This window comes from Mchenga conophoros, linkage group LG11, assembly GCF_057382185.1.
Source record: "Mchenga conophoros isolate Kocher_MC1m ecotype Shallow Benthic linkage group LG11, M_conophoros_male_GT1.1, whole genome shotgun sequence".
NCBI lineage: Eukaryota > Metazoa > Chordata > Actinopteri > Cichliformes > Cichlidae > Mchenga > Mchenga conophoros.
Genome location: NC_140536.1, coordinates 22,765,678 through 22,787,841, shown reverse-complemented (window position 1 = coordinate 22,787,841; position 22,164 = coordinate 22,765,678). Strand labels below are relative to the sequence as shown.

The window sequence follows — 22,164 nt, the reverse complement described above, 5'->3', positions numbered from 1 at the left end:
GGGTCACGAAGCACAGGAAATAAAGACGTGCAAACATGTGACAGCCATGCGACACTGTGTGACAGTAAATGATCGTTACCAACTATTCTTTCTTTCCATTTTGTTATCAGATGCAAACAAACATCCCATCTCTTCTTGCAACATCCACGTTTGTCTCAAATTCTCATGCAAGATACCATATCAAGGAAAACAAAACATTTATGAAGTTAGAATGACTCGAGTGATTTCATGAAGAGATTACAGAGATTACAGAGATGACAGACGCTGACAGGAAGGAAAAAAACACTAAAGTAAATACACCAGACTGGCCTGGAGATGTGAAGCTAATTTTCAGAGATACAAAGATCAAAGGAAAAATGAAGCATATGAAAGGAGTGTGTCAGGGTGTCCTTGTATCACTTTAATCATGGCTGCAGCATACCACAGAGGCTGACTGTGTGGAGAGTGATTTGTTCCTCTTCTTTAATTAAAGTGTGGAGAAAAGTCATATTAATGAACACTAACTTTCAGTGATTAAATATTGGTCTGAGAATCCTCAACAACACCAGAAAATATATTCTTGACTATCGTTGTTTTCCTTGAAAACACATTCTCTGTTAAATTACAATATAAAGCTCTTAGCCTGAAAGAAAATCCTGCTTTCTGACCCAGTAGGCTTGCTTTGGGTTTTTTACAGAAGCAGATGGTCCGTGTGGGCATCGTAAGTGCTGGTTGTTTAGCATAATGGAGGAAATAAAACATCATATGTTTGTAAGCCAAGGATTGCTGTGCACATCCAAGAGAAGGAGGTTTCTGTAAGTTTTCAGGGGTGTTGAAGAACAACTATCGACACCTCTACAACCCTGGCACCATCCATCCCCTCTAAGAATCAGGTGATGTAGTGACATGAACACATGTGATGCTAGAAGAAGGAAGATAGCATTGATGAATGGTTAAAGAACAAGGAGAAGAAAAGGGAGTCAAACAAAGGGTAAAGGACTGGAGATAACAACCACGATCAAGATGGAAAAAGATAAAAGTGCTTTTATGTTTTGCTAATTTTGAAAGCAACATATGGGAAATGAAAATCAGCGCAATGTATCACCCATTGCTAAACTGAAGTGAAAATTAAGAGAAGGGGGTGAAATGAAATACATCCTGAATATTACCAGACATCTGCGACCTTCTGGCTATATCCATAGCTGTTAGCTATTCCTTTCATTACGGGAATGGGGGTGGGGGAGGTGGAGAGCAGAGGGGAAAGCAGACGTAACGCAACTGAACTCATTTTAATAAAACAAACTCAAAGGTGATGACGCTGCCTTACCGGATCTCGACTCGTCATCATCCATACTTTACTGATAAAACTGCTTTCAAGATCACGAGGGAGCTATTCAATTTACATTTTCAGAATTGTTTTCATGATTATATTTTGAGTTAACAGTGTTGGGAGGTTTTCTGAAAGAATGTATCTTGAGTCCATATGTCAGAAAAAAACACAGAACTGCATGCTGTTGTAAAACCTATAATTAGATACATTCTGCAGTTATGTTGGGGGCTCTTGGGCAAATCTTGACATTTATGATGGGGTGTTTGAGAGAGGTTTTCACTGGCAAGTAAAAGCTTGTCCATACAGGTATAAGGCAGGGGTAGAATGAGGAGGAAAGAGGGGGGTATCTGTCAAATCCTTGAAGAAGCAAGTAATACTAACCAGGTGTGACCTAAGGAATGTGAAAGAGAGGTGAGCTAAGTTGATGGACAGGAGACGTGGAAGCTGTCTGTCATTAGACCTCCAGAATTTTCCATGACTTCAGCGATCCATCTCTAAGCAGAAATGCAGCTGGAAGGGAAGCGGGGCCAACCATGTGTCTCAATAATGAGCTGTGAGATACAGGCTGAGGTAGCAGGGAGACACATGGAGGTAACACTTTAGTTTAAGTTTTAGCCATGCACAAGTGAAGGCAGATGGCTCGAAAGATTGGGGACAGTGTGTTCCTAAGATTAAAGAGGTTTTATACTCAGAGTATACATTCAGCATACTAGCACCCAGATGCTCACCACCCTTTCCTGTCATGAATCACACCAACTGGTTGCTTCACCTCTAACATTTCACAAATACCAGGAAACATATGGAAGCTGAACAGAATATAGTTTATATACACGAATTAGAGCTGCAACGAATAGTCAATTAACAGAAAATTAAGGGACAGCTACTTGAAAAAGAGTTTATAGCAATTTGGGGAAACCTTTCTATTTAGTAAAGATGGAGGAGGTAAACATTTGCTGGACTCATTGGTGGCTAAATATGCCCTTATTAACTACTGAAAAAAAACCAGACTTCTTTCAGCTGCTCTCTTTAGGGGTCACCACAGCAGATCATCTTCCTCCATCTCACGCTTTCCCTACCATCCATCCCCTCATGTCACACAAGCCCACTGCATGTCCTCCTTCACTACATCCACAAAATCTCTTCTGTGTTCTCTGTCTTCCTCTTTCTTCCTTCCTGGCCATTACTGTAATTACTTTACATGAATTTCGCATAGTAAACTCTACCTTTCAGTAATACGCATTATAACTGCATGTAAAAGCAATCGATCACAGTTTCTATATTCATCTGATAATTTATTCCATTTTGGATTGTGCTACACCAGAAGCCAGTTGCAGCAAACAAAGAAAAACACTACAGTGTATCAGTGTTACAGCATAATGTGGTCTATGGGCAGACCTGTGGACCAAGCCTGGCTCAGCCTGATATGGCAGCTTGTTTCCATGGTCCAGAGCCAAGCAGCCAATCATTTGGATATTGTCTCATGTTTGTACTGGAGGCTTTAGCTGCCCTTTGTGAGTCAACTGACTGATAATCCACTGCAGGGGCTCTGACCACATAGTCGAGTGGGAATAGATGACGAGAAACAGCAGAAGAAGGCCCTGACACTGGGATGTGGTGTAAAAAGTCAAATGAGCGAAACAAAATTGAAGGACTACCAATGATGATAGCAGTAGCAAGAAAAGATATGAGGACATAAAAGTAGCTGAATGAAGGTGAAACAGGCAAAAAGGCCTGGGTGGCTAATAGGAGAGATAAAAAAAAAAAAGAGATAATGTGAAAGCGTAAGATACAGCCGGTGCAATTAAAATCTTAAGTCTATGACTGTACGGTTCTTTCTGCTTCACCTGTACCCACTGCCAGTTTCCTCCTTCCTGCTAAACTAGCTAACTGTGCATTGGGAGAAAGCCAAGAAAGAGTGGAAAACAGGAAGAAGTGGGTAGAAGGGGAGGATTATTCAGTGAAGGACAGTCAGTACTGCTTTGATACTTGGATATAACCAAGGCGGGAGAAGAGAGAGCAGGCTGATAGCAGCAGGAAGACAAGCATGACATTGTTTGGCTGGTAGCATCATAACCATAAGGTCTGGATCTCCTCAAACTGCTCCTAGCATGAAGCACCTCCAAGTGTATATAAGCAGAGAGTTAGCATTAGCTTTGCTTATTCCAGCACCCTGAGCCTTAACTATCTTTGCCCTGTCATGCCGATAGTGGGCCGGGCTTTGGTGCTCTTGTGAACCGTTACACCAACTGCCCCTTTATCTGTGCCAAATAGGCACACATACACACAAACACAAACAGATGGGGCGAGGTGGAGAGTTTGTATGTGGGTGAGGGGCTACAGAAAAGGGTGTATGTGATAGATGGTAGATTTTTGGCTAGCTTTAACCTGCTAACTTCCTTGCCAAGGAGAACAGGCTTTTTCTCTGACAGGCTGGATCATATACCACCAGCTGGTAAACTAGGAGCCACAACCATTGCAGCGTCGTATGATACACTGTAAATCAAAAAAAGACAGAGTCTAATAAAAGAAACTATCACTGATCAAAAAGAGAGAAGTTAAGCTAGCATCCTTAAGAGAGAAAAAAAGATTAAAGAAAATTTTTCCTTATGTTGAAGCAAATGGGGGGAAAGCCAGTAAGAGTTAAGAATGAAAATGAAAGAGAAAAGAAAAAGTGGGATTGTTCAAGCCGTTGAGGACCCTTTCTGCATTCTCGTGTGGGCTTGCCTACAAACTCACCACTGTCCCATCACAAGCTGGCACTGCCATTGACATGGGATTGAACACACACACACACCTATTTATAACTTCTGTTAAGTCCGGATTCTAAGTTATGTTGGGGTTGCAGTAATGTTCACATGCTTCTAACAGCTTTAGCTGCTTCAAGTGACGAGTGCCCACACACAGAGCAACGTCTGGCCCCACACCCAGCGCGAACTCTCCCCTTTGTGACATGTACACACATCTACTTGTTCTGTTAATGTGGTTTGCATTCTAGACATGAACTCCCACATAGTTACAACTATAATTCAGTAAGTACCATACTTCACTGGGCAACCCTGCTGCCTTCCTCTGCTCCCTTTACTCGGCACCTCCTCTCTTCGACATGCCTCCTTTCTTTCCTTGACTCTCTCCCTGTCTTTCTTTCTCTCTCTGCTATGTGTGTAATCTGCCCAGTATTAATACCTGCATTCCAACAGCCTACAGGAATGCCTTAACAATGTAGCACTGTTCAGGTGCAGAGAGTCCTTGTAAAATACATAACACAGTGAAGCTCTGAGGAGTCCCAAAGCTACAGCATGTGTGAACGGTTGAGTGGAATACACTTGTATCTTACCCTGCCTCATAGCTTCTGTCTCTGCTATTACTCTACTACTATCTACTACTACTGCCTAAAAACCTCTCATGTCACATAACCTCTAATCAGGACAATGTATGAAAAAAAGATGATTAAGTACACTTGTTCACATACAGAGGTCTACAAATCCAGGGTGTAGGAGAGATCACATAAAAAGCTGAGATATGCAGCTTCATTTGTATTCACTAGTATAATTATCATTCAAGTGATGATAAATTATGTCATCTTTTATGCACAGATCCAAATTAGAGATGCAATCATAACTTTTTTTTGTCTTTCTTCAATATTGCTATAGTTAAAATAGCAATTAAATGATTACAGCATCAATTCGTAGTTGCACTCCTAGTTTAAATCAATAATTCCAAGCAAAATAAGCCCTTATATGCTTAGCTCTGTGTATGCAGTCTGCTTTTGTTACGTGATTGATCATATTGTGATGAAGTTCAATGTGGGAGCATATTTTAGTTATCATAATATTGATTTCTAGCTGTAAGAAGAAGGGAGCGATGAAAATGAAAAGCACTGACATACCGAATGCTCCATCATCCTCCCATCCTCCCTCTATCCCTCCCTCTGCCTGTCCCTCTTTGTCAGGCCTTATTATTGAACATGTGTCCTCTCTGCCCCTGCCATTAACCAATCCCACCCTCACACACAGCTTTCAATGCACAGGCACACGCATACACACAAAGAGCAGTGCACACGCCTAGACTGCTAATCAACATGAAGAGTTGGCATATCTTTCATCATTCTCCGCGGAGACAAATCTCAAAGAGTATGAGTGTGTGAGGATGGTGTGAGTGGGAAATGGGATCAAAGCAGGTCCACCAAACTCCTATCCTAGACCTCTCAGCCTCTCTCAAAGACCAAATACCCAGTCTCATGATTCACAAGTGCTCCATCAAATTACTGCATCAGTGCATAGAACGCTTAGGTCCCAACCGCTTGATAATAATTCAGTAAGAATAATGGTTAAGTAAATGTAGTCTTAATGCTGCACTATGCCTGCTGGGGCAGAATGCGAGATGCTTTTGCGGCAAACTACTAGGAATATAATTACTTTAGTCCTTAATAACAAGAGACTAAATCAATTAGGCACTATGTTAGTCTGCCATTATACCCACAATAACTATCCATCATATCATGATTGTTGTTCCGAAGAATTCACAGACATGCAATTGGGGAGTCATTTAGCCGATGGAGTCATAACCCAATTGAACGCTATTGATTTTGGATGTAATATTCATATGGGCCAGGAACACATTTGGACATTTTTCTGTTAGACTAAATAAAAAATGAAAACATGAAAGTTGACTCCTCTTGTATTACCCAAATATGGAGGCAACCGGGGAACAAACCCACACGGTTCAGTTTCGGCGCTGCCAACAAAGACGGGCATGAATGCTCTCTGCTACTGCACCAAACTGATGCAACTTTACAAATACTGTTACAAAATCAGAAAGTTGCTGCTCAGCGAGTCAAACCCCTTCTGGTTTGAATATTGTCATTAGCTGAAATGTCAGTTATAGAAAAAATGACTCCTTTTCCTCACTGCACCGAAAACCCACGGATTTGAGAGATGCTGCTTCTATTGGCGCATTCTGCTTGAGCTGTGGTGATGTTTCGACAACACATGCTCAGGAGGATAAAGGATGCATGTATTAGGTCCTGATGGGGTTGATAGACAGATAATGGATGAAATATTAAAAAAAAAGAGGTTACTGGATCAGAAACACTAATGAGTTTGAGAGACGTAGAGAAGTTAAAGTCGAGAGCAGCAAAGAGACTGACAACCAAATTCCAGAGAGAAATGCAACAGAGCAAAAGAGACTTCCACAAGATGGGACTTGCGGAGAACATTAACAGTCAGGACATTGAAACGTTACTCCTCCACTCTTCTCTTTCAAACTCAAGTTCACACAGGCAGAGAGGAGCAAAGAAAACTTAAGTGTTATGGTCGATGCTTCAGCTTCGCTCTAGTAAAGTAAAGCCTCCATAAAACAAAGGCCAACTATGTCCTCAGGTGAATTCTTTAACTCAAAGCCTCTGAAACTGACACTGGAGCTGTTCAGTGACTATATTATGGACTTGCTCTCAGGTAACATGCTCTCACACATAAAGGCATGAAGTCATAGAAAACATCCAATTCAAAGAACCAAACACCCACAAAGGTGTTTGCTAGAGGTGTAACACAAACACCGCCTCTGAGCCTAACCCACAGATGCCTCCACAAGCCCCCTCCCCCTCCTCCGCATTCTGCTTTACCTCTTCCTTCCCATTGCAAAGGATTAATGTTCACTACTCCAGTCTCCCAGGTCCCCATGGCCTAGTTAAAGCAATAAGATCTCATTGTCAAACAGTGACCAATCATACTGGAGAGGTTAACCACTGGTGTTTAACCATTAACTAGATTAAACTCAAGGGGCACAAGAATGTTCTGACAGATGCAACAGGGTGATAGGGCATGAAATGTGGCTTAAAAGACAGATTACTCATTGAGGTTTGGGAAAACCACCGGAGAAGTTTGAGTAAATAGAAAAAACTCAGTTACCTACTGAACTTCAAGTCACCCTCATCTCCTTCTTATCATTATGTGATACAGATAAAAGAAGTAAAAATCCCTCGAGGCTCCACTATAGTGCAGCCCCACCCTCGAAACAATTCCTGGGAGAGGGGTCCATTCAGGTCTCTGTCCACATTTAGAAAACTATACTTTAGTGGCACATGAAGTGTGTAAAATTTCACCCTCATTTTTCAGTAGCCTTTATTAAAATGTTTGATAAATACACAATGAACCACAGACCAACCAAGTTTAGTTCCGAGTGCATTCACAGCACCAGTTCTACAATTTTACTCTCGCCTTTCGCCATACCAGACAAAGCCAGTGGTATGGAAAGACACAAGGTGGTAATGGACCCCAAGTGTTAGTGTGTGAAGGAAGGGGGGTGACAGGGCTTTTTTGGAGGGGTTGCATTCAACAACTGCTGCTGAGGCAACTGTTGATGTCTGAAAAGCAACAGCTTGCGGGGCTCCCTGAGGACCTTCTGCCAGCCAACAGTCAGATGGAGGCTTTAAGGTTGGAGGGGCACAGGGGTTAGGATTTCTTCTCCACTGCCAAGAAAATGATCTTCTTGGCCACAGATGCAGGCTTTCTCCGTGACATTCCCCGTTCCTAATTGGCATTCGTCAATCCAGACACACTCAGCCTGACTGATCTTACTCCCGCTATCTCTGCCTTTATCACTTTTGTCAGTTTTATCTGTCTCTTGGCTGCTATTTGATTGCCGAAAACTACTGCACAGGACAGGATTTGCGAATCCATGTTGTGTGGCAGAAACAAATGACTGTAGCTCGTTTTTGTTTTATGGCACAGATTAAAACACTGGATATATAAAAGAGCTCAAGCCATTGCTCCTATTTTGTACCTTCCTCCCCCAAACACAGTGAGACATAACGGTTTTTATCTGCATGTTGCTCCGGCACTCTCGTGCTAAATGGACTGGTAGCACTTAACCTCGTCTCTTGAAAAAGCTTTGTGTGAATTTTCAATTTTGCTGCAACCCTGAATTGCAACCGCCAGCCCCAATTTGCCACCACATATACACATTTTGAGGCAAGGACGCACAATTAAGGAAGTGCTTCTTTTCAAGGTTGTATTTGAAATTACCCACTGCTGTCAACTTCCTCCCCTGGGGTAAGAAGAACAAGACTACACAGTGGCAAGACAATAGTGAGCTGTAATCATCTCTCATCCCATCCCTTGATCTGTCTCCATCCTACCCTTCCTCTCCGCTTCCTTCCTTCATTCTTTACACATCCACTAATGGCAAGCCTTAAAACAAACAGGCCAAACCATATGATTACATTGGTTACTGCTTAATATTTGTGGCATTATTATAAAGTAGTAGCTTTAATATTTTTCTACTAAAACAAATCGAAATAAATATTCAAATGCAAACTGTGACAGAGACAGACATGATTACTGAAATGAGTGCACTGGAAAGTGCAAAACAAGGACGTGTCTAGTGGCCAAAAATCTGTCATATAACAGCTCTAGAGATGGGTGTAAAAGCAACCAGAAGCCTCACCAACAAAATAAAGAAAAAAGAAACATTAAATCTTTATAAGTCATAATGCAGGGACTTAGATATATAAAGATCAAGATATAAAGACCAACCAGACCAAGACAGCATGTAAAGCAGACAGAGGAATACAAAGATGAGACAAGTAATAAGAAACATGATTATAGAGTGAGAGAGATGGGAACATAGACAAAGCAAATCTGGAGAAACAGACCTTTTGTTTGTTTGTTTGCGTGTGTGTGTGTGTGTGTGTGTGTGTGTGTAATCACAGTTTTGCCTTGCCATTCTGACACTCTTGTTATATATGAGAGTGACAAAAAACTTTTCCATTACATTTGCGAGCCACATCCTTCTCTCGTTCTTACTGACTGATTTTTCCAAGATTAACCACACAGTCTACCATCTGTAGATTCCCAGTAGACTATCAGGGCTGAGTGCCAGCTCACGAGCTAACATTAGCGCCCTATCGAACTGCTGCAAAGGCCTTTAACGTTTTACTCACTGCGAATTATAAACACTAGCGGGCATGCTAAAATTCCCTTCTCTAAACCCAGTGATTACTAAATGGACTTCCAACCACAAGTCAAACCTGAATGTGCCCTTTACTTTTACTGAATAATGTTCAATTTGTGGCCAGAGGTTGTTCGACTGAGTCAAATCCATTTAAAGCACAAGAATGCAACCTGGCAGTGAAGAGTCTCCAGCTTTTCACCTATAAAACTGTCTCGAGATGGTGAGGTGAAAAGTGCATTTTAACTGTTTGTTTATATGTGGATTACTGCCCGTGAATTGTGGTCAGAGGGGGCTTTAAAGTGAGAAAGGAAGTCCTCCATAGAATTTGAGGTGAAGACAAACAAACACACACATCGCAGGGCAAGCTATGACGCGTCCACAGGTATGCCTCTCATTCCATCAGTGATTTATTTCGTTACTGTTACACAGACACATATATTCCCAAACATCATAATTACAGCCTTCCAACTCCAAACCCACCACCCCTAGAGGCTTAAATAACACTGAGATACGTATGTTGCTTCTTCCCAGTATTGAACATCAGACTCCAGTGCAGTGCACATTAACTAGGTATCTATGTTTTTGGGTTCTTTCAGTGCAAACATATCCATTGTAGGATTCACAAATTTAAGAATGGATACAAGCGTGTGGTTCCTCAAAATTCAAACCAAGTGACCCAGGACAGCCGTGAAAAAGGTCTTCTAGATTCTACCTCCTTGCGGCTAAATGGCTCTTTTTCTGACCTAATACCATAATAATTACACATCACTGCAGGGGGTGCACTTTTGAAGCTGGTCTGGCAGGGGGCACAGAAATTAAACGTGAGGAAATGACTGTGGGAATTAGGGCGGTGTTAGACAAAGAGGCTGACCGTACATGTTAAGGGATAACACCTTGAACTCAGCTGATGCTTGTCACAATGATTCTCTTCACTTGTTCGTAACCATCTTGACTATCTTTAGTAGTTTTTACCATAATCCCACAGTACTTTTCATTAGGATAAAAAAAAAACCTTTACAGTCACTTTAATGTGTGTGTTTTACAACACAAACAACACAAAAACACTGACAACAGAACTTTAAGAAACGTTTTCTCCAAAAAAGGAAGCACAGCATGAGAAAGGATGAAAAGAGTATGGGCACCACGACCACATGTTCCTTTAAATTACCACTGGCTGATCATAGCTATGGTGTTAACACAACTTATGCAAATACCCACTAACAAATTTTGATAAACTTATTTTTGACATATACAAAACAACTAAGAAGCCACTGTTGACTATAAATATACTGTATTACAGGGCACTTTTTGAGGCGTGAAGGGTCCAATTGGAAATAAAATATCCATTAAAGTAAGTGAACTTAAGAAAACACAAGGTAAAAAGCTTAATGTTTGGTTAAAAATGACAGATTCTGATTTTTTTTTTTTAATTCATGAAAACTGCATTTGTTTCTATTAGGGATGCCAGAGAAAGACATTGCAGGAAGCATAGTGTGAGAAAGTCAACCACCATCTTTCTAACACCAACACCACAGGCTCTTTCTAACACCACAGGTTGGTCACAGATAAAAAGTTGAGACAAACATTTACAGTAAATTCCCACAAAAAATACTCTTATCATTTTTGTCATACACACAACCACAAAGAACGCACTGTTGACTTAAACTCTGCTTTTCTTTACTCTGCATCACAGAGTGTGTCTTCTAGAGGTATTGGGGGGTGTGGGAGGCGATAACCTGTAAGTATACTTAAAACAGCCTTAAACTTCAGCAACTTTACTGTTTATATTTTACAAAAGCAATAACACAAAACACTAACTTCACCAATTAAATTTTTTCTAATTGCTTTTTTTTTTGTCTCAGCTGTAAATATTGTGTTGCTAATTTCCAACAGACTTACAAATTTTTTCAATGCTGATTCCTACGGGAGGAATGTGTGAGTGAACGGGTCAGTGGGTCAGTATGACTCAGGGCGTCAGCATGCTGAGCACCTAAGGGTGATCCAGGCTGCCATAGTACACATACACATGTGTCACTTAAATAATTACTGGCATGCCCATACATACGGCCTTTTTCCTTTTGAGTAAACTAAGAGCATGTGCATCCAACACATCCAATGCAGAGGTGCCTGTTGGCTCCAGTACACATAGATGGTAAGACCTAAAATAAATAAATAAATAAATCCTAAGCCTCTATAAACTGTATCCGTCTTTAGCACTCAGACTGTGATAGAAAAAAAGTAGAAATAAATATCATTACCAAAAGAATAATTTTACTGTCCTTTTACATTTTAACCTCAGAAATAATTATGATATCTTTTAATAGTCCAACTTTTCCAGTGACTGTAATCCTCTCTGACCTTCTTCGTTGCACACTTTGAAGTTCTGTAACTCCTCACTTCCTTCACTGTTCCTGTCAAAATGTTTACAGTCAGTAGAGGGTGCTGTCATGGTATCTGTGGCTATCATGAGTGGTTGTACCATTTGTAGATAACTTTTTTTCCCATGCCCGAACAGTCTCAAACAAACTATAAAATATGACTACCGGGTGGTTTATATTTGTGCATCTGTTCTATTTAGCTCAGGTCCATGTTCACCACTGACACAGTTGGAGCTTGCACTGCTTGCATGTAGAAAATGGAAATGCAAGTGGAAGTGAAATGCCCTGACTGGCATTAAAGTTTAACTTCTCCTATGTGCACAATCTCTACTTAAGAGACAGCAGACTTGAGAATGTAGGTCTGTATGAAACAATCCCAAGATAACAAGATGGTATTATTAGACAAAGCCAAGCCAAAAGAAAGACAAAGAAAAAGAGAACTTCGACAAACTTTACCTCCAAGGAAAAAAGGAAAGGAAAGATTTATCCTCAGACTTAAGCAGACCTTCCAGCAGCAACTCTAGGGCGTGGCACAGAGGGAACGGGGCAGGCGGGTAGGGGGGAGCACAGCACCTGGAGCCAAGCCTTTAAATCAATGCGGCACAGCTGCCTGATGCGTGATGCACTACTTACTTCATTAATTACAGGGCACTTTTTTTGTAGGTACCTGTTTGAAGCTCAATAAAGGGCAAACAGACAGCAAAGCACAACTGTTGTGATGTGATGCAGGAAACAGAGTGTAAGAAAAGACAAAAAGATAACCATCATCCTTCAGGTCATCTTAAGTGCTGAACCCACAATGTCTATTATTGCCATAGACAACCAAAAAGCTACCACTCTTGACTACACCTCTACCTTTCTCATGCATGTGGTAAATGCCAAAAAAAAATCATGATGTAGTCGATGTTTTAAGGAAATTAAGCAATGAAATATTACAGTGATATTATGAGGAGAGATCGCCTCAGCCACACTTAGAACAGCTATAAACCTGATGCAGCTCCACATCATCTCTCTGAAATATGGGCTTTGATCACAATCCTAAACTTTTCTCTGACAAAGAACATGCAAGGCTAAAATCAAGTTGCATTTAAACTGGCTTAGTTTCCCTGGCAGCACCTAGGGGTGCTTAGGGTAAGGCTCACTGCCAACACAGGAGACAGAAAATCCCGCAGATCAGACATCAAAGCGCTGGAAACTGCACCGCAGCAGCCAGACGTGAATGAGACAGAATAAGAGAGGAGCAACATGGTCTTCACAATAAAAGCTTATGACTTTCACTCCAGGGTAAGAGATTCACTGAAGTGATCAGAGGATTTAAAGCTTTTTGTAGATTCTCTTCCAGCTACAGGCTACTTTATCTGAACTTGGACATCTTTTTTTCTTGTTGGGGGGCGTTTTGTTTGTTTGTTTGTGTGTTGTTGTTGCTGTTGTCGGGTTTCGGGGGTTTTTTTTTTGGGGGGGGGGGGGGGGTAGCACATCAAACTAACGTACCGCAGTCAAAAAGTGCATTTAGCTGCAGAAATGCAACTCCCGCACATCCACACAAAGCCAAAGGTGCAACACGCAACATCCCGTTAGTGAACAACTCATCGAGACTGCGCGACCTGTGTCTGGTGCAAAGCTGAACCGGGAATAAATCCGGTTTCCACTAGATTCGGTTTGTCCTGCTTCACTCATTTGTAAATACGTCGGTTACGGTTTCTCAGGAAAAAAACAATAAATTACAGACACGGCAAACTTAATGAAATAGCTCAGAACTTAATAAGCCGCTGCGGCACGCAGCCGACAGACAGGTTTGTGGCTTAAGCGGCGGACATCTCAAAGTCGGACTCCCCTACTAAAAAAAAGAAAGTATACATTTTCAGCCCGAAGGCATAGAAATCCTGTCAGCACGCTGTCATCAGCATGGGAAAGTTAATCAAGAGTGAGTCCGTTTAAAATATAACGGAAAGTACTAAAGACACTTACCTTGAAATACCCAGAGGAGCAAGGTGCACAAGAGCAGCGTGCGTCCGTATGTTATCCCGTCCATGGCCGCGTTTCCAACTTTTTCGGGAAAATGTATTTACGGTGTCTTTTAAGGGTGAACAGAGTGGAAATGTTGCACAGCAGCAAGTCGTTTCTTCTTTAAACGCTCCAAAGCTTTCTGAACCTCTCTCACTCTCTGTCGCTCGCTCACTCTGGAAAATGAGTCCAGCGCACTCTTCGTGTCTCTCTCTCTCTCACACACACACGGAAATTTGATGCTGGTGGCAGTCTACTTGGCTGATATATTTGCACAAAAGGTGACCCCCTCTCCGCTCAAAACAACCCCCTCCTTCCTCTCTCTCTCTCTCTCTCTCTCTCTCTCTCCCTCTCTCTCTCTCTCTCTCTCCCTTGAAATGAAAAGACTTGCCTGACTAATCGTGGGCCTATATGTCCATGGGGGCCCGCAGGATCTCTTAAAGGGAAGTTAAAAGTGATTTTATCATGAGCCTCACTGACTCTCAGCTCAAAAAGAGTACCCCTTACGTAAAAATCTAACTAAGCTTATAAGGAACACGCTATGAAATGCATAAGGTTGAATCACAGTCATAATTAATAGTTTGGTTTGTCTAGGAACCTTTGAATTCAATCTAGACATGGGCCAAAGCTCAAAGTATGTGTTTGACCAGGACATTGAGAAGGTAATGACTTAGCTAAATAAATAAATAAATGGCCTTAATAAAATAGGCTTTAGAACAACCCATGCCCATCCATAATATTCTTCTTAAATTTCCTGCCCTGCTTAGACCCTTAACGTGGAACATCCCCAACTTGCATATATTGCAAATAATGTTTTTCATTTTCAAAGCAACTGGAGGCCATTTCTTGGAGCAAGATAAGCTGTCTGTCATTGACAGACATACCATTCATTCTTAGACATGAAATCTCTTCAGAATCTCTTTGGGTTTTTAAAGGGTGTGCCACAGCCTATTTTGGTATTTACTGCTCACATAAACAATTATCATGAGGATCTAAGTGGCTTATCCACAGTATAGTCATACAAGTCTTTGTGCTGGGAGTGGATCTTGCCTGACCGATGAAACCGATTGATGTCAAATCCCATAAGCTTGGAACTGAAAAACAAAAACCACCATGGGTTTACGATCTGAAGACAACATAAACATCTACCCAGCTGCAGTTTCTTTCTAGCGGGGGACTTGATGACCATGAGCAGCTCTAAACAATCGACACTCCCTGCAGGTAATAATAGCCCCCTTGTGGAGCAGTTGCACTCAAAGAAACGCATTCCAAACATAGTTGGCTCAAAAGTGCTCGTTAATATTTTTTCAGTCCTGTTCAAAGAGGAAAGGCGATAGGATCCTTGCAAACTTGCTCTACTTTAACACAGACTTATTTATAGATCTACACTAGCCATGGATGTGATTTGTTGATGGGGTTGGCTGGATCCCAAACAGCTCTCTCTACACTTGACAGGGTTCCTGGGAAGTAGCTAAGACTAAGGCAGCTTGTGCACACTTAGACACTTTGATTCTTCTAAACTCTCTTTTCTTCACTGTGTTTCTGGCTATGAAGGAGGGAGGGAAGAAATTCTTCCCATCAGCTATCTAACATCAATACAGCCACTCGTCCCTGATATCGACCCAGCCATAATCATCTCTCCATGCTGTAGAGATTTACTAACAAGACGTCTGTCATATGGTGGAAGAAGTAATCAGTCTTGCACCAACTTAAATACGACTTATCATCCTGCATAGCTGTGGATTACGTTGACTTATCCAAGAATAGGGCATTTTTACAAAAGGCTTTTAGTCATAGATACAGTAGCTGTATTGACTCATTACCTAATGGAGCTGCAGCTGAAGGGAGAAGTGATTTGGATGAAAGAGGACAAAGTATGAGACTGAAGTGGATTATACAAGTCTGTGCAATTGAGGAATGAAGGAAACAAAGTAATAAGCAGGTGGCAACGAGAGAGATAAGTACTGTAGAGGTGAGGAATATGCAGGAAGAAAATAGTGGAAGTGGATGTACCCAGTCCATTAATACATAAAGTGATTAGTGTGGTTACTATTTGCTGAAGCCAGCAGAATGGTCGATTTGTTCCAGGTGACACAAAAGTGAAACATATTAAAAATGAAACCAGTTTTTGTTAAAACCGCGTAAGATGAGTGGTTCAATGAAATGAATGTACTTGTGCTTGTTTAAACAATTACTATTTCATCCACTGTAAGCCAACTAATTACAGAATTGTATATTCAAATGTTACTCAAGAATTACAGCTGTCATAATTAGTATAAATATAAACATGTGTTCAAAAGCCAAGCCCCGTGAAAATATAAATGATCGTGCTGGTGCTGGTCTCAGCATAGCATTGAAATGACCCAATATAACACCAACAGCCCACACTTTTTGAGAAGGCCATTGCTTCATTTGCAGCCTTTAATCAAGACGATTTCTGCTTGCCTCTAAATATTGCCATTATGCTGATTTGTGTCTTAATAGCTGACTTAAAAAAATTAAATGCACTCCATTAACCCATTTATTGCAGCTCCCTGGGACCTATTTCATAACTAGCGCAGAGCAAGAAAGGTAACCCATATGCCTGCTGTCTTCCAGCTTCATACAAGATCCTTGGTATGTTTCCAATCTAGGTGGGATTAAACATCCACAGAATCCCTCCAAAAGGACATCCATTAATAAATTAATAATGCCACAATGCAACTCGGTCCATCTAAAGAGTCTTACTTCAAGCACTGGATGTCCAGGCACCTTGCTCTGCAAAGGAAACGTATGCTAGCTGCATGAGTCAGCTAACTGTTTTGGTCACTATCCAAAGTTCATACACTTAGACTAGGACTGGAATGCAGTTTGGCCAATAATTTAAAAGCACTGTTTTCAGACTCAAGTGTCTCTTTAACATCACATCCTGGGTAGATTTTATCTCTCCTGATTCCATCACTAACAAATATCAGAGAGTGCTGAATAGGACACTTCCTAATCCTAGTCTGCACTGAGATTCATTTCATAAACAAAAGAACAGGTGCCCAGGTACAAGTTTTCAGTGACGACAGACAGTAGATGGGGATGCTGGATGGTGCTCTTTGGTTATACAACCAGTTTTCTTGTATCAACAGCCTTGTCGCACATCTCGTACTCCCACCCCCAGCTCGTGACAAGAAACAGACACATCAGCCATCTTCGAGTTCAGGGAACAAAGACTGGTTGAAGTAGCCTCCGGTGTCTTTGCAAGAAAACAAAGACGGTCGACCAAGATGACTGGAAAAGTGGAAAGTATGTTTACTGACCCATTGTTCACCATATTCAGATCATATGATAACATTTGCCAAGCGCAAAACGTTCATTCTCTTAACTGCACCAGTAAAGTGGCCAGTTTTTAATTTTGATTTTCCTTTTGTATTTTTTTCATTAGCATGCAAAAGGATTTTTAAACAAGTATCTTTAAAACAACTTGCAAAATTTGTATTATTGTCACAACTTGTAGGAATTCTGCAAGCACCAACACTTGTCAGCATTTTTAGACACTCATTGAACTTCCGTATAAGACACTGACACACCTTCAAAAACTAAATCCGACAGACTACTTTATAGTCCCTTGTTTTATGTGATTTCCCACCCTTACCCCATGTCAAAAATTAAGCTACCTGACAGAGAGAATATTTGACACATCAGCCTAAAGCAAAGGGATAAAGAGGAACTGAGACACAGAGACACTACAAAGGAAACAGAGATGTGTAATGAAAGAATAATGAAGGGAACAGATTAGAAGTGGAAGAGGAGGGAAGAACTGTAATTCCAAAGTCAAGGGATGGGTAACATATAGCCCTGGGGAATTATAGCAAAGTATAGGCAGAGAAAAAAAGAGGGGAAAAGATAAAAAGTGAAGGTAGCTGTAATCTTGCATTAATTCTCATGCCTCCACAATGCAGGAAAGAAAGAATGATGTGCTGTAGCGCCATCTTTCACATCCCACCATGATTCTTTGATCTATCCTTTTGTCTCACTCTTGGCCTCTCTTTCCATATGTGCCTTCCATCTCTGTCCACTCCAGTGTCTCTATGTGTCTCTATTACCCCCTTTCAACCGTTCTTCTTTTGGCCTCTTTCTTCTTGGCTGAGCAATAGATGATCACATAGCTATTTTCCAAGCAATCATACATAGTGGCGTGTGAGTCACAGTGCAGGATTTGCACAGTGATGAAGCATTTCTGAGTGAAATGGAAACTCGGGATGCTGCAGTCTCATATCACTCACATTTCTTCCAAGTGGCTCTGTTGATCAATAGAGCACCATCACCATGATTCACCAGGCATCATTTCTGTTTTCTGTTCCAGTCATTTACCTAAATGAGCCCAACAAAAGTACTTTGTTACAAAACATCTCCGGGTGGTGTGAATACAGTGTTGGTTAAAACCAGACAAAGTGAAATCCAGCACTTTGTTAATTTTCCCTAATGGGTGTCATTGGGACAACCCCTTTCAGTATATGTTTCTGGCTTTCACAGTGGATTCTGCCTGACTCGGAGCCAGGCACCATACATTATACTAAACACTCTAACAGTAACTCTGTGGGAGGGAAATCTGTTATGCTCACTTTAAACAGGGCCAAGTTCCAGGAAATGATGCCGAAGAATATAGTGGTCACATACCCGCCTCTGTGCCTACTGAGCAGGAAACTGCATCATAAAGTTCATCTCTGTGGTCAACTGCTGGCAGCGTCTTTGACAATAAATTGGTCACACAAGAACAAGGAGCAAGGGACAAGGAACAAATGTCCTTTATGATAGCATTCTACAGTACCGTTTTAATGCACAAGGTTGGAATTATACCGCCCACTGCAGCAGCAGAGAGTGATGACATAATGTACAGTCAAATGTTGGAGCCACTCCATATACAGTCCATCAATTTTCTTCCACTTTTCCCAAGTTGGGCCTGGCGGTATCAGGCTAAAAACTGTAATCCAAGCAGCTTTCTGCCCAGCAATGTTTTCCACTCCTCCCCCTTTCCTTGTCATGGCATGGATTAAACAAGGTGCAGGAAAAATCTCTCAGAGATTTTGGTACATATAGCATCACAGTTATTGCAGCTTTGTCAGCCGCACAATCATGAGCCAAATCTCCAGTTCTACCACATCCCAAATGTGCTCTATTAGAGGTTGTGGAGGCTATTTTCACTGTAATGTTTAAGAAATCAGTTTGAGATGATCTGAGCTTTGTCACGTCAGAAGATGTCTACACTGTGGTTATAAATGGATGAGCAACAATAGTCAAGTATTCTGTGGTGTTTGAATACTGCTCAGTTGCTACTTAGGGGGCTAAAGTATCCCAATAAAAATATCCCCCACTCCATTACACCAACACCACCAACAACAACCTGAGCCATTGATACAAAGCAGGATGCATGCTGTCATATTGTTTACACCAAATTGTCAAAACAACAACTAAAAAAAACTATAATTAAGACACAAACATCTGTTTTTCAGCTTTCACAGTTATTTTCAACAGAACAATGATAAACATAATGCAATGTATTTAATTCTATACATAATATCATATGAAATTAAACCAATACCATTTGATCTCCCTGTTATAGCACACTAATTAATGCACTGTATTTCTGCTCATCACAAAAAGGTTATAAAGCAATAAATAGAAGCTCATGGTTTTGAAAAGAAATTAAGTCTGGGTGCAGAAAGGATGAACAACAGAATGAACCGAAAGGGTTTTACAAGCAAGACCATATAAATGTGGCTCTGCAAAATAATGTATTTTTAGGCTTTTCATGCAGCTTAATCTTTTATACTCTTGAACGCCGTCTTTTTCTGCAATGCATGTAAATGTAGCTTTCAGAGGGAAATTAATTAGGAATCAGCTCTTATGCCTTCAAAGTCTCTGCATTGCACTTTAAGTTGCTTACAAATACACACTCATAATCCTCCATGCCTGCTGGGCAGCGTGGACTTTATCATGCCTATCCAACTCTACGTTGGCGTTGTCTCTGCATTCAAACCCTGAAGCTTTGAACATGAATACATAAACCATTTTGAAGAATATTAATCATCCACTCAATGAATTGTGGGCAATTGCAATTTCTCTGTGTCCTCCCCGGGGTTACAACAGCAGTATGAAAGCCTTAGCATCCCTGTCAAGCCTAAATGGTGTATTTATGAAGACACTTTATTTGCATCTTTAGCTGTTTTGGTGGTTTTTCCTGATAGGACCCAAAGCATTGTTATCTTGCAATTTAAATGCTATTTTGCTGTGTACATTCCCAAATGAACACACAAGTGTTTGTGCAAACATGCTGTGCTTTGAGCTCAATTCTAGGAGGTATCGCTATCCGAAGTAAGATGCTCAACACCGGAAAAATTCCACCCTGACAGAAGTTGATGTTCTATCCATTATGTTATAACTGCCTCTACAGATAATATAAATTATATATATTTCAGCTGTGTTCTATAATTCAGCTGCTTATAAATTCTAAATCACCAAAAGAAGATGTTTGATCAGGGCAAGTTTTCTGATTTAGTATTTGGGGGTTTAGTAGGAAGTAGGTGGAATATTGATGCTTTTAACTCCAGAACTTTTGTGTTTACATGGCCTTTTAATTGCAATCTGATGACGAGCTTATGATTTGAGATAAACTATATCTGACTCCATGTTTCTCTTGTGCTCCTTGATTTTTTTTCTTCCACCTACATGTCCATGTGTTTGTTTTCTGTGTTTAAAGGGAGTGGCCCATCCATGTGTGTCCAACGAAGCTTAAGATATTGCATCTCTACTAATGTCACTCTTCACAACAGGGGTGGGACTGTCCCCTGAGACACACCAGCTCCAAGACTGTGTCCATTGTGATTTATCTATTGACCACCATATTAATCCCCAAACGTCTTTCACTGTTTTTCTCACTATTTCTGACACACTCCAGCATTTTCACCCTCACTCATCCCTCCGTTCAGCTGATCTGTACCCCCACCTCCATCTCTCATCACATCGAACCCCCCGTCTCTCCCTGTATCTTTCGCTTTGAACATACCTCTCTCTCAATCTCTGTTGCCCGTAATGGGGGGTAATTATGGCATTACTGCCACAAAGACTGTGCAGTGGGGTTGGAGAACCATGACACACGCTCACAGACTGTGGCCAAGTGTTGTCTTCAATACAGACTTCTGTGGCTCCACAGGAGGGCATTAAGGGAGAGGAGAGGTAGGCTAGAAAGGAAAGGAAGGGAAATGATGGTTTGTGGAGAGGTGTTGTAAAGAATTAAGTAGTGCAAGGGAACAGAAAGATGAAGGCAAAAAGAAGTGCGGGAGCAGGTTAGTTAGATCTTTTTAAGGGCAGAGATAGTGTGAAAAAAGAGAGAAGATTCAAGACAGCCTGGATCATAAGATATCGACTGAATGAAGGGAAACAGTAGGGGAGAGTTATGTGCTTCAGACTGCATTAAATCAACTTGGGGCAGAAGATGTAGAGAGTGGAAAAGAAGAACAAGAATAGCTGAAAGAGGCTTCTGTCAATAAAAGAAACAGTGAGTGCTTTGCAGGCTGGTAGGTCCCCACTGATCAGCAGTGCAGTTTGTCTAACCTGACTTGCTGTGCTGGGCAGACCGTTTGGCATGATGAGATTTAATGCAACTCTGTTGCGGGTTGCCAACAGGAATGAGGCTAGTAGCAAGGCTGTATATTACACTGCTGTGACAGAACAAGAGGAGGCAGAATGTATGTGTGTGTCTGTGTGTGTCAGGGTGTGGGGGTTACTTTCCATTCCATTAATTTCTATTTGAATGATGTGCACAGAGAAACAGCATGTCTTTTACATTTTTCTGAATTTAGGAAGTTTTTTTTTTCAGAGATCTTGTAATTCAAGAATATTCAATATGACAATAAAGATTTAATAGCTATATTAAGTGGTCAGTATGTTTTGTCATACCTCATTGCCTTCTTATAACAAAATTACTTCTGCTGCTGAGGCTGCCTGTTCAAATCAATATTTGTTATTTTAATCAACTGACAGCAGATGGTTTTTTACCATAAGTGGGATTCAACTGACATCTGAGTGGCCCTCTGTAAAGCAATTGAGCAGAGTGAATTAGGGGCCCTGTTCCTCAACAATAAGATCTATGAGTGTTTATGTGTTTGTATCTGAGCCCTCTACAGTGGGCGATGATGGAAGATCATATGACAGCCAAAAAGTTCTCTGTGTGCAGTCAGCCAAAAACAATACTGCACATTATCATTAATAACTTCACCAACATGACTCGTGTTGTTCTTCTGTTAATTAACCAAAGTCTGATGTCATGGACATGGTCCCGCTTGTTAAGACTCATTCTTAGCGGTGACCTAGTGGTCTTGTGTCATCATTGCCGGGATGTGAGGGATGGTGACACAGCACTCAACTATGCATAGAGATGAGCAAAATTCTCTGATCATGAGGTGTCATATGGTCATGAGGTGTCTATGGTCATAAGGCAGGGGGCATGAAAGTGTATCTTTGTGTTTGGTTTATTGAGTTTTGTGATGTAGTGTG

The 22,164-nt window shown here is 41.1% G+C and overlaps 1 protein-coding gene across 3 annotated transcripts in view; it reads right to left on the bottom strand.

Annotated features, from left to right (window-relative positions):
* bcam (basal cell adhesion molecule (Lutheran blood group)) overlaps positions 1-13,886 on the bottom strand; it is a 48,864-nt gene extending 34,978 nt beyond the window's left edge. For 2 of the 3 annotated variants that reach the window (XM_085291528.1, XM_085291529.1), the window contains exon 1: positions 13,606-13,885. In XM_085291528.1, coding sequence (XP_085147654.1) covers positions 13,606-13,669 — 64 coding nt within the window. In that variant the 5' untranslated portion in view covers positions 13,670-13,885. Of the gene's footprint in view, positions 1-13,605 lie in introns of all 3 variants that reach the window. The other variant, XM_085291527.1, reaches the window with a different exon arrangement.
* Between the last annotated feature and the right edge of the window lie 8,278 nt (positions 13,887-22,164).